The sequence below is a fragment of the Scyliorhinus canicula genome, chromosome 5, assembly GCF_902713615.1.
Source record: "Scyliorhinus canicula chromosome 5, sScyCan1.1, whole genome shotgun sequence".
Classification (NCBI taxonomy): Eukaryota; Metazoa; Chordata; class Chondrichthyes; order Carcharhiniformes; family Scyliorhinidae; genus Scyliorhinus; species Scyliorhinus canicula.
Window position 1 is genome coordinate 156,487,022 of NC_052150.1, and position 13,723 is coordinate 156,500,744.

General features: G+C 44.4%; 1 protein-coding gene across 2 annotated transcripts in view; it reads left to right on the forward strand.

The window, feature by feature from the left end:
- dnah5l (dynein, axonemal, heavy chain 5 like) overlaps positions 1–13,723 on the forward strand; it is a 493,661-nt gene that overhangs the window by 392,296 nt on the left and 87,642 nt on the right. For both annotated transcript variants that reach the window (XM_038797876.1, XM_038797875.1), the window contains exon 68: positions 10,815–11,086. In XM_038797876.1, the coding sequence (XP_038653804.1) occupies positions 10,815–11,086 (272 nt within the window). The remainder of the gene's footprint in view (positions 1–10,814; positions 11,087–13,723) is intronic.

The window sequence follows — 13,723 nt, forward strand, 5'->3', positions numbered from 1 at the left end:
TGAAACTACCATTATTTTCCTGACAATTAGCTCTTGCGATAGTCAGCATGATATTATCCCTCAGTCAGCTTCTCTTGATTTAGAGCTCATAATTTATTTTAATATATTTTGCTTTTTATTATTGATGCTCAGTAAGATCAAGTGAGGAAAACAATTGTGGAAATATACAATTAATTGAAATTGTACTTTTATTTTGTAGCAATACATCAGGTTATATTTTTGAATAGGTATTTTACCCCTGAGGAATGACATGGTGGTTATGCACAAGATGAATATTTGTTTTTGTGATAGCGTCACAGAAAGGGCTGACATAACTGACCCTTTCTAATTGTTCTTTAGAATGCATGAACTACTGCAGTCCATTTGGGGAAGTTTATGGATTTTCATGGATTAGGCATATTGAAATGTTGTGTACTCTATGCAAAAGTATACAGTTTGCAAATTTGTAGGGAAGAGCCAATCAATGTCATGGATCTGTGCATTGTAAACCCTGTCCACAGTAACATAATTCAGTGTTGACCAGTGATTGCCTCAACACTAAACATAGCTTTTAGTTCTGTTCTTTGAATATGAAGATTAATTATAGCATTTAACCCAAATGGGTTTCTCCACATAAAGTTTTTATTATCAAATAGGTTTCTTGAATTTCTAAGCAGGCCAGTGGGCTCATTAGCAAGTTTTCTTTGTTGCAGGATATCCCTAATGAACTAAGATGGCCTTGAACTCATTGTCCTTTACTGTACCCTATTAATCACTCATTAACAGACCATAATTAAAGCATAGAATGTGTTATTAGCCTACCTCAAGCAATTTAGATCAAGCTGATGAACCATTTTATTTCTGTTGCATTTATGCTTATTGGCTATAATACTTGATGACTGCAATTTGCATTGGCTTGTCTTTACTTTACATTGCCACAAATATTTTCACATTACTGTGAAAGGGTGAACATAAGGGTTGCTACATTACAAATGTTTTTTATGAATTTCTCTATGATTAAAATATAAAAGTACTTTTAATACCTGGCTAAAGGAAGTCTTTATATGATTTGTAAAGCGTAAGAATACATAAATCTATTTGGCCCTTCGAGCCTGCTCTTCCATTCAAAAAGATCTACTGACTCTACCCTATCTTTCATTATCATAAAATATCTCTTTTTCTCTAGTCCTTCTGCCTTTGTCTTCTGTCCAGCTCTTCTATGGGGTTGGTTAAAATACAGGGCTGAATTCTCTGCCGTCGGGATTCTCCATTTTGCCAATAACCGGGGTCAGAGAATCCCAGAATCCTGGATGTAAATTGCAGATTCTGGCAGATCCTGTTAGAAACATAGAAACAGAGAAAAATAGAAGGAGGAGGAGGCCATTCGACCCTTTGAGCATTCTCTGCCATTCATTATGATCATGGCTGTTCATCAAGTTCAACCCTGATCCTGCCTTCCCCCCATATCCCTTGATCCCTTTAGCCCCAAGAGCTATATCTAATTCCTTCTTGAAATTACACAATGTTTTGGCCTCAACTACTTCCTGTGGTAGCGAATTCAACAGATTCCCTACTCCGTGGCTGAAGAAATTTCTCCTCACCTCAGTCCTCTTTTGTTACTCTTTCAGAGTGTGTTTGCTTACACTACTAAATGTAACATGCGTTACTCAATCCAATTGCTGAAGAAGTTTTCTGTATCTTGAAAAAGACTCAAAGTCGTCCAGAAGTAATGAAAGGTTTATTGAGTAACTAAATTAACAATTATGTGCGTTCGTTACTTTAAGATCAATATTAGTAGTACGGTTACAAGATCTAAATACAGTATCTATGTTTGACTACACTAATCACTCTGAGCTAAGTCTATGTGCTCCTGCTCTTGTTACAGTCCAAGCTAAAGAAGTGAGAGGAATAGCCTACGTTTGGCTTTTATACCCGTTAGTGCTGCCCCCTGGTGATCTTCTGATTACACATTAACCCCTTATATACATGCACGTACAAAGATCACTACAAGTTCTAACAGGTTTACCCCTTATTCTCAAACTATGACCCCTAGTTCTGGACTCTCCCACCATCGGGAACATTCTTTCTGAATCTACGCTGTCTAATCCTGTTAGAATTTTGTACGTTTCTATGAGATCCCCTCATCTGTCAGGTGAAGAACTTTCAAAATTTACAACATCCATGTCTCCGGTAGGCAGATACGTTTTCTTGGTTTGCCATGTGGGCTCTCCACTGGAAGCCAGGTCTTCCAATGGTCCATGGAGAAACATTTTGCAGGCCAACCCGACAAAATCATTGCAAATGGCATCCTGTTCTGGGATCGTACTAAACAAGAACATGATGCGCATCCTTGTTTCATCCTTGACAGAATCAGATCCATATAGCTAAAGCTTAACCTTGCGAAATGCAAATATAGGGTGAACAAGGTTTTCTATGTGAGACTCGCAGATCAAAAAGGAACTTTTTGCTCCAGTCTTTGCCTGTCAGAAATTTCATGACTTGATATGTGGTCATCCTGCAAATGTTGAAGCTCTACATCAGCCACTTATAACTATTCCAGAAAAGCCTCTTCACACTGCATTTTCTCGACTGCGGCGCATAATGCTAAATCTCCAATGTTACAATCTCATCTACAAATGTGGTAAGGCGCTGTTCTTGGCTGATGTCCTTTCTTGAGCCTTCCTATCCACTACAGACAAGGCAAATTGTGAGGAAGACATAGACATCAAGACAATAGAGGTTCTGTCCTCACATAGCATCCAGGAACTCAAAGATGCCAGACAGGCGGACATCACTTGCTGACAACAGCACAACTTCATCATGATGGGCCGACCTGAGTACTCGAGGCAGTTTCCCCATGAGCTCCGCACATTCTTCGTCATCAGAGATGAACTAACCGTACAGGACAGATTGATGCTGCATGGCCAGTGGTTCATCATCCCTATCTCTGTTCAGAGATACTACACCCAGCAACTTCACCAGGGGGACCCTGGATTGGAAGCAACTGGGTTTTGGGCCAAGGAATCACTATGCCGGCCCTCAATGTATGCCAACATGGAAAGAGAAGTCTTCAGATGTGCATCGTGCAAAGCACTCAATTTGTATCAAACAAAAGAACCACTGCACCTCCATGAGGTCCTGGGTCTCCCGTGGTCATTTACAGTAGCTGGTATTTTTGAGTAGAATGGGAAACAACATTTGGTCTTAGTCGATTCATATTCTGGGTATTTTGAATTTAACTGTCTGCCAAACATGACGAGTAACACAGTCACCATAATGCACAGGAGACATTTTGCCACACCCGGCATCCCTCAAAGAGTCATGACAGACAACACTTGCCAATTCGTCGCACTGAATACTGAATTTAGAAACTTTGCACACACATGGGGCTTTGAGCACATCATGAGCAGCCCCCCATTACTCACAGTCCAGTAACCTGCTGGAACAGGCAGTATGCTCAGTTAATGATCTTCTTGAGAAATGTGCCCAGGATTACACTGATTGCTATACTGCATTCCTCAACCTGTAAACCATGCCAAGATAGGGGGCTGGATTCTCCGTTTGGGTGACTAAGTTCCCATGCCGGCGTGAAAATGGTGGTGTTTTACGGCAGGAGAACTGGTGCAAAATGGCCACAGATTCACCATTTTGCTGGGGGCTAGCAGGGAGGCAGCGTAGAGCTCCCAACTCTTGCTGCTGATGCGGCCCTGAGCATTTCCGTGTCCGTGGCCACGCCGTGCTTCATAGTGGACTATATAGTGCCCCCCATTGGCCCCTTGTGCGCCCCGGACTGCCCGCCCACAAAGCTCCCAGCCCCGAATGAAGCTCCCCTGCCCACGGATCGGCCCCTCCCTGATTGTGGTAGCACCGGACTGAGTCTGCAGCTGCCACGCTATGTTCATAAAAGGTAAGACCCCACGTGTCCCATGCCATTGGGAACTCGACCGATTGGGGATGGAGCATCACGGTGCGGACCTTAGGTAATGGCCTGAGGCCGTGGATACGTGGCACGGCGTACTAGTACGCCGCTTTTCAGGGAGCGGAGCCTCCGGTATTGCCGTCATTGGAGATTCTCTGCTCCCTAGCCGAACGCGATTTTGACGTCGGGGAACGGAGAATCCAGCCCCTAGTCTTCCCTCGTCAACACAGCGACTATTCTCCAGGCACGCCTATTACCAATTCTTATTGCCAAGGCTCTTTTGCAGCCAAACCTCAAAACCAATGTGTGTGGTGTCCTTCATGGAATGCCAATTAAGAAGGAAACTGTACCATGAGCAAATGCTCAGCCCTCTAACATCTGGTCAACTGGTCAAGATCCAGATCACAAACAGCCATGATAATTAATGCTGGGTCACAGCCATGCCCCAAAGCCGAACAGTTACGTAGTAGCCTCAGACGGTGCCCAATGTGTACACAACTGCCGTCACCTGCTACAAGTATCAAAATCAGCATCAGTAGATGCCACAGTACCCCAGCATTTCAGCCTACGACACAGGCCCCCTCCGTCAGTGGCACAAAAGGCTCCTCCAAAGGCCTATGTAACAAACCCTGCACCCACTGGATACACCAAAGGAACGTCCCAGGTCACCTGGGCTGAGGACACCAGCTGAAGAACACCTAGAGTACAGCCAACTGGCACATTCACATGCTCAGGTGTATGACCACACCAAACACAAGATTCCAGGACTACGTAATGAACTAGTCGACAACTGCCTTCATCTTCCTTCTTTACACAACAAAATGGGGTGGTGGGGGGGGGGGGGGGGGGGGGAGGTGATGCGAAGGGTCATGCGCCAGTGCAGCAGCTTAATCCGTGTTTCACCCTATGTCGATAGTTATGTATTGTTAGCCTGCTCAATCTATATCTTACAAAATAGTTTGTACACAGTTATTATTTGCGCACACTGTTACATCTCAGTATCACCAGATCTGTGATGAGGCTATCCTTCTCCTCACTTTCCCCTGCATCAGCCTTCACAACATATCTTGCCCTCCCGAAGGGACTGTTCCCTCTGTGACATCGTGGCTCACTCCCAGCACCTTGTTCCCTTCCTGTGGCAAGTTCCCAAGCAATTGCAGGAGGTGTTACCACCTGCCCTTTTACTCTATCTTTACCGTCCAATGCCCCAAACCGTCCTTCCAGGTGAAGCAGTAATATTTTTTTTTTCTTTCAATTTAGTATGCTGCAGTCACTGATTACAAGGTGATCTCCTGTACAACTGAGGTTGGGTGACTGCTTTGCAGAACATCCCTACCCAGTCCACAAGCATGACCCTGAGCTTCCGGTTGCGTGCCATTTTAATTCAGCACCTTGCTCTCACACTCACATTTCAACAGCCTCAGTAGCCTTTTCCTCACTAGGTACATTGACAATTCTAGGACCCATGACTAAGTCACATTTTCAATTAATTCTATGGAAAGGAACAGGTAAATAATTTCCATCAACACCCCACGTCGAAACGTTTTAATTTAGCAAACTTTCTGGAGAGAAATTAATGTCACCTGCCCACATCAATGACTATGGTGGTCATGTATCTCGAAGCATACCATTGACTTCCCTGCCTCATCAAACAAAAATCAGGACACTTTTCCTTTAAACAGAAAACTTTCTTAAACCCTTTAGTGGTAAATGCAGGAGAATCTTCCATCATGCCATAAGCTTTACCTACAAAGACCGTATTTTCTTAAGGGACGAGCTGCTGTGCAATTCTACAAATGCTAGAGACTTGCTTTACAATATACAACATTCAATTTTCACATGTCCTTTTTTATGACAAAGATAACATTTCAGTCCCTTTGAATTAAACTTATCTTCCAGACTTTCCCTATCCTACTCAGAAGACTGCCTGCATATCCCTGGAAGGATCCAGGGTGTAAGAGGTTGAGGGTGGTGGTGAATTTGCTTAGAACAACTCTATAGGTATTGTTCCAACAGGCTGCAAATGCAACTAACTGATGGGAGTCCCTGAACCACCCGAGAAACTGGTGTTCTGATATAGACAGAAAGCTTAGCTTTGGCTTGTAGACCCTGTGTGTTGGCCATGGCCCCCTGTGAACTGCGCTTCTCTGTTGATACCCTCTCTCTCTTATGGAACTGCAGTTCTGTGAGGAGCGGGCCATTGCTGCCCCTGCTCCTTCTGTTGGTGCTGCCCCATGCCCTCATGGTCCTGGTCATCATGATACTTCTCAGAGGGCTAAAGCAACAGAGCATAATTGCAGATCAGTTGTGTAAACCTCCAAAGTTGTAAAAGTTAATTCTCTGTGCAAGTACTGTGAACAAATCCTTCCAAACAATTAGGCAAGAAAACAACTGTGAGATTTCAGTACTTATTGTCATGCTTCTCTGAAATGTCGTCAATTTCCTCAATTGCTGCTCTGTTGTTGCCAATTTAACTGAGAGTTTCAGGATGCCTGGGATCCCCAAGAACCCACAGTTAAATTGCAAAGGCCAAGTTAATATCACTGTAATTGACTGATTAACATATTGCAATTAACAAACCACCTCTCCCATGAGGGTAGCTCACATGCAGCCTGGTGAAAATTGGCATATTGGAGTCAGCTTTCTGGTCCATTATAACTTGTCCTTGTTTTAATTCCCCATCTGCTTCCAAATCACAGGCTACTACATATTAAAATTCAGCTCTTTGGTTCACAGTGATGCCTTTGAGTTACACCATTACGTTGCTGCATGGATCATTCAATAGTTGATACTTTTGTGTGTAAAATTGCAGTATGATTGTGTGTCAACATGACTGATGTGAAATAAATTACACTGAAAGATGTGCTCACACTGCATATAAATATATCAGGGCCAACCGCCAGCAAGTACCTGATAGGTTTCCTTTACAAATAGAATGATTTCTAACTTACATTACAAAATGTAGTTAAAGGGCCATTTACCATTATGTGCAAAACATAGATGTGTATTTCAAATGGGGCGACATTTAGAAGCGCAGGTTTGGTTAGGAAAATATTATTTAGTAGTGAAGTATTGGGTGAGATTTCGGGTGGGTGTTCTGATGCAGTCCCACTGCAAAGCCATTTTACCAGTGGTGGGAACGGCAGTGGCTTGACCGCTCTTGACTGTAGGTAGACACCATCACACCAATTAAGTAAGTTAAAGGTCCCAACAACAGCCATTTACCCAGGTCACTGGAATTCTACAGCTTCCCAGCCTTGTGGCAAAGTCATTTAGCTGCATGGAGGTGGATCCTTGCAGCTTCACATGGGGGCGGGGCGGGGGGTGAAACCATCACATCTGGAGGCTCCATGGCCCAAAGAGGGGATCCTCTGAGACAAAGGCGGACCCCCATGGCTCCATCCCTGCAGCTGAGGAGTTTACCCTTTTGATCACTGGGCTATTCTTGCCTTGCCCTGGCAGAGAAAACATGTTTGTATCTCCCCTGTGGGTTATCCTCAAAGTAGAGGCATCCTTTCATTCGCATTGCAGCCTCAGCAGTAGCCACTGTAAGGAGTAATAATAATCTTTATTGTCACAAGTAGGCTTACATTAACACTGCAACGAAGTTACTGTGAAAAGCCCCCAGTCGCCACATTCCGCCGCCTATTCGGGTACACAGATGGAGAATTCAGAATGTCCAAGTTACCTAACAGCGCATATTTGGGGAGTTGTAGGAGCAAACTGGAGCACCAGGAGGGAACCCACGCAGATACGGGGAGAACGTGCAGACTCTGCACAATTAGTGACCCAAGCTGGGAATCGATCCGGGGACCCTGGCACTGTGAAGCATCAATGCTAACCACTGAATCACTGTGCAACTGTGCTGCCCTACCACTGTACTACCGTGCTGCCCTTTTGATGGTTTTGAGGCAGCATGGTAGCACAGTGGTTATCACAGTTGCTTCACAGCTCCAGGGTCGCAGGTTCGATTCCCGGCTTGGATCATTGTCTGTGTGGCGTCTGTATGTTCTCCCCGTGTCTGTGTGGGTTCCCTCTGGGTGCTCCCGTTTCCTCCCACAGTCCAAACATGTGCAGGTTAGGTGGATTGACCATGATAAATTGCCCTTAGAGTCCAAAAAGTTTAAGTTGGCTTACGGGGATAGGGTGGATGAGTGGGCTTAAGTGGGGTGCTCTTTCCAAGGGCCAGTGCAGGCTCAATGGGCCAAATGCCCTCCTTCTGCACTGTAAATTCTATAATTCTATGATTAATTAAGAAAAACTCAGGTCCAAATGTTTAATTTCCAACATTAGGGTCCTCAGTTGTGCTTGGCCTACAGGGTACAAATAACTGGTATTTATGAATTGAGTAGAATAGATTAAGCAAGATTTGATGTAAATAGACTTACCAAGAAGCAGTGAAGAGAACATAAAAGTTTCTCATCTCTCAAGGTCCCAGGAATTCTTGGTGTTGTCAGCACAGACTATGTGCTCCTTCTTTGTCTTTGTCTTTGAAGTGATGTTGAACTGTGTGCAGAATAATCATACCCCAGAGGCCATGGTAACACTATACCAACAAGGATTACAGTTTCTCAACTTTTATCCCTCAGTCTCCCATTCTTCCTTCCTTTGTTTTGAGATGGTCCAAATTCACTCCTCCTCTTGGCTATAGGGTGCAAATCATCTTGTGTCACTCCAAATTTGCAGCAACCCCTGATTTAAGGGTCATAAACTCAGATGTTTACATTCCATAATAAACAAAGGCACATTTCTTTCCCGGTACAGCGAAGCCTAAATAAAGTCGCATTTTCTTTTTAACATATGTTAACCCAAGCCCCACACTAAAGCTATTAAAGTCAACAGTTAGGGCCACCTCATACCATAATATCAGAGAACCAAGGTTTCCTTTCTGGTACAAATCAATTAAAGCAATGTATGGTTTGTTTAAATGCTATGTCCTCTTGAGTTCAGATTGCTTTAGCTATCCCATCAATTGATTCAAAAACAAACAGCTACTTGCATTTTGACCATTAAGATATCTTCAGCTCAAAACCCAAAGGAGCTCCAGCATAAAACAATAGAACGATTTTGTTTCTTCACAAACAGCTGCTTTTCTATTCACCAACTAACTTGACTGTTAATTGTCCAACAAAATGTCAAAACTGAAACATTTAATTTTGAACAATGGTTACAGAATAAACTCATAGATAATACAGATTGTAAAAAGGAGTAGAATATTCAAAACCTTACATTACTTTTCTCTGAGGCACAGCTGAGGCTTAAGACCTGCTGGCCCTTGGATCAAGCTGACAGGGAAAGACAGCCTGATTTCCTTAATTGGATGACGGGACTGGCAGCAGCCAGTTAAGAGGCTGCAGCCAGTTAGATTGCCGTTGTGGTCCCACCGGCTGCCCATCTGTGTTCGGTATCGAGATAGCGGGGTGGGGGGAAGGGGGGGGGGGGGGGGGGAGGAGGAGGAGGCATTGTGGTACTGTCACTGCAATAGTAACCCAGCGTAACGCTCTGGGCGTCCAAGTTCAAATCCCACTAAGACAGGTGGTGAAATTTGAATTCCATAAAGATCGAGAATTTAGAAAGTCCAAAGATGACCATGAAACCTTTGTTGATTGTCGTAAAATCTCATCTGATCCTTCAGAGAAGGAAACCTGCCAACCTCACCTGGTCTCCTTGTTACTCCAAATTCACAGAAATGTGTTTGGCTCTTATGTGCCCTCGGAAATGGCCTTGCAGTTCAAGGGCAATTAGGGAGAGGCAATAGGTGCTGACCCAGCCACAGATGCCCAATCCCATGAATAAATATTTAAAAATATCGCTGCCAAGAAAATCAGAAATTTGTTGGCAATTAATGGGCTGAATTTAAGGCTCCCCTACCCCTGCAATAGCAGGTTCGGTAGTTCAGTAGTGAGAGCATCGAGAGATCATGCGGAAAAGGTGTGGGATGGGGACCCGCTGTCTTCCCACTTTGTGCTAAACAAACCCTGTTTAGGAAGGGTGGAGAACTACCTTCCACCATGGAAGCCCATTGAAGACCACTATTCGACCAGTGGCAGTCGAATAGTGGTCTTCAATAGTGGTCCCTCCTTCTAGCTCGAATGTAGTACCGGCACTTCTGGTGGCAGTACTGGTACTAGAGAGTTTCCAGCCTCTAATTGGCCGACAGCTCTCAGGGCTGCGATTTCCATCCTATTGAGGGCTTAATTGCCTGGAAGGCCAAACGCTATCCAGGTAAGTGCTGGGCGTTCCCAATAGAAGGGACATGGGTCTCTCACTGGTTTGCCAATCTGTCGCACTAAATAAATTCTACCCTGTGGTGGTATTTTCTGGCCACTCCCACTGGTGGGATATTCTGATCCCGCCAACATTAATGAAGATTTGAATGGCTCGCCACATGCGCTGCATGGAATGCCATCGTGGCAGGCTGTAAAATCCCTGCCAATGTCTCTAAGACACCAACAATGCAAATATTTACAATTTTAAACCAGGAAAATTGAAGTAAATCAAATGTGTACTTCATGAATTATGCCACAGTTATCTAATTAGGTATCAAGTTTAGCTTTTTCAGTCCTTTGGCTCTTCCCGGTGTCATGATTCTTCAAAAATTTGAGAATATCTTTTTAGTGAATACAACAAGTAGAAGCAAGTCAGCTACTAAAATGTGCTACTTAAAAATGTAGCACATTTTTCATGTTTCTACATAACCTCTTATAATCTGAAAATTGGTGACAGGGAATTAACTAAGACTTCTGATTTTAGCAGGCACACCGAGTTGCTACCTTGTGATGGGAAAGAGGATTAAATTGAGCATAAATTAATTTTATTGCATTCAGTGTCAAAATTAATAGTAATAAATCTTTGCACCAGTTAATATTACTCAGTTTGTTCGTAATAATGAAATATGCATTACTTATTTGTGCAGGTGGCGCCTCCTTAGACCTCAATTCTGTTGAACCCAAACCAAAGAAATGGATCATTGATATGACCTGGCTAAATCTGGTGCAGCTCTCTCATTCATACCCATTCACTCAACTGCTAGTGCAAGTGGGGAAAAATGATAAAGCTTGGAAGCTGTGGTTTGACAATGAAGCTCCAGAAGAAGCTCCTCTCCCTGACGGCTATGACAATACATTGGACACATTCCGTAAATTACTACTGATTCGCAGTTGGTGTCCAGACCGTACCATTGCTCAGGTAAATCTCTCCACAAGGTTGGAATGAGGAAACAAATTCTGATAACAATCCTCAAATATTTTTTATGAGTTGAAACTTGAGTTACGCTCTCTTATGAGCAGTATTTAAAACAATTTTCCAGATCTGCTTTTTCTGTACTGATATATTCCAGCCGCGATTTAACCAACACGTGGATCTGGGTGCGCTGTTTAAATAGCGGGAAAGGCCAAAGTTGAGGTTTACCCAAGGCGCCGAATCAATTTGCCATCTAACTGGCCCCCTCCCAATGCCAAATTCTGGATCTCGCCCAAATATGGCGAGCATATTATTAACTCCAATTTGCATTAATTTGGATCTCATTTACAAGTTTTACACCGAATGTAACGGCCTCCTGGGAATTAACTGGCCACCCAGCGAGAAATCATGTGGGCGTCATTTAGTACATTTTAAAACATGAAGCTGGAGCACTGGCTGCTGAGGGGAACTGAGGAGGTGAGTAGCCAATTCCATTTTCTGGCATGAAGCTCCAGCTCACTTGATTCCCTTCAGGAGGATCGGGCTTGATCGGAGGATTGAAGCATTATAGGTTGGGAGTCGCCCTTAGACGTGTGGGGAGAGCAGGGCTTTTCATCTGTGAGGCCTTCAAGCCATCTTTAGTATTGTGGATACCCATAACGGGGCAACCACACATCCATGATGAGCTCTGTTCTTTGTTATATGCTGGAAGTCACGTTAACTCACTTTGACTGTGAACAGCCTCCAGCTTCACAACTGAAGGCTATTGCTAATAAGGAATTGGCTTTGTTAGTTCTGAGAGCACTTCTTATCTCTCACGTGGTGCTGCAGGTTGTGTTTTCTGATTGTTCCTGCTGGTAGCTGCAAATGCCTGAAGGCCGTGTGTTTGTTTGCTGCTTCCTATTTTGCTTCTGTGGCCTGGAATAAGGAAAGGGAGAATGTAAGATGACCTGCTGGTAGTACCAGAGAAGGGAAATGTGAGCCCTTTCTCCCTTCTGGTGTGATCTGCATCAGTGTTACTTTTTCCATGTTGAGGAGTCTACTGCTAGAAGCAGGAGGGAGCATGTGGGAGGCAGATTGATTCGAATGAACAACCTGATGGAGGCGTTGAAGAAATACTTTTACAGATTGCTGGTGACTTTATTGTACTGTTGACTGTTTGATGTTTGATGCCTGGAGGATGTGTGTTTGTTTACTGTTGCCTCTTTGCTTTTGTGGCCTGGAGTAAGGAAAGGGAGGATGTACGGTGACCTGCTGCCAGTGCTGGAGAAGCGTAGGTAGAATTCTCTCTCACTTCTGGTGTGCTGTGCATCGGTGTGACTATACAGTGTTAATTACGTGATGCCAGAGTGACTTTCCACTGTTGAGAGACTATTGCTGGGAGCCGCAAAAGTGGAAGAGAGAGGCAGATTGATTTGAATGAGCAACTTGATGAAGGTGTTGAAGGAATGCTTTTGCAGATTACTGGTGATTTTATTCTGAGTGATGTGAGTGCTGCATGTTGACGAGCACGCACCTTGAATCAAACACCCTGGATGTCGAGGCTGTTTTACTGCACCTGTTGTAGTTTTGTGTTTGTACTGATGTTCTGTAGCAAAAAGGTACTTGTATGCATATGGAATGGTGCCTTTTCCTTCTTGATTAATGGTTGGTGTGATATATGGACTGTTAAGTAGTTGATTTTCCTCTCATTATATAAAGGTACTGTTGACCATTTAATGAACAAAATATTCTCAAGTGGCTTCTCGTGGGTACACGTGCCAGGTTTCAGACAGCGATTATTGCATTGCATTTCAATCTATCTTTGAAAACTGAATACTTTGCCTGAACTCCAGATGTGTAGCACCATAATTGCTGCGGCCAACAATCAAACACTCAAGAGCTGGGCTTCAGCACTGGGAATATCTTTGCGACCACAGGGCTAGTGCGTGGATCGGGGAGGGCACCTCAGCACGACCTCCCGAATGTTCCCAGCAGGGGTCTAGGTCTAGGGGCTCCTGATGTAGCCGGGGGTGAGCACGCAGAGCAAAGTTTTCCAGCACAACTGGCTGGTTGGATGGAACATGAGATACTTAAGGGTAGGGGATTTGAGGGTTCCGCGGTGGAAGCCCCAACTGATTATCATTCTATCTCTTTCTTCAGATCCTTACAGAGACTAAAATAGATGGTGGTGTTAGTCCCACAGAAGATGCTTTCGCGTGATGTTGGCAGCCCAGGTGGCTGGATGCCGGAGAAGGCAGCAGACTTGACGCTTGCTGGAGGTGGCTCCCTGTGTCCTGGGGGCTACTGTACACATAAAGGCCTGGCTGCCCATCAGGCCAAGAGGAATCCAGAGGGGGGTGCCACAATGGCCCAAAATGCACAGGAATTGCTGGTCTTTTGAGGAAATAATGGACAGCATGTGACGCAGGAGACTCTTTCTCAAAAAAGAGGCAGCACAGCACCTGTGCCACGCCCTCGTGGACTTGGCCTCCCATGGAGGAGGAGGAGGACACCTGCTCCCAGTAACTTGAAGGTCACCTCAGCCTGAACTTCTATGCCACTGGTTCATTCCAGGGCTCAAGCGGGACGTGTGCAACATATCAGGAGCTATAACCCACAAGTGCATTCTTGAGTTCACGGATGCCCTGTGTGCTGGGCAGC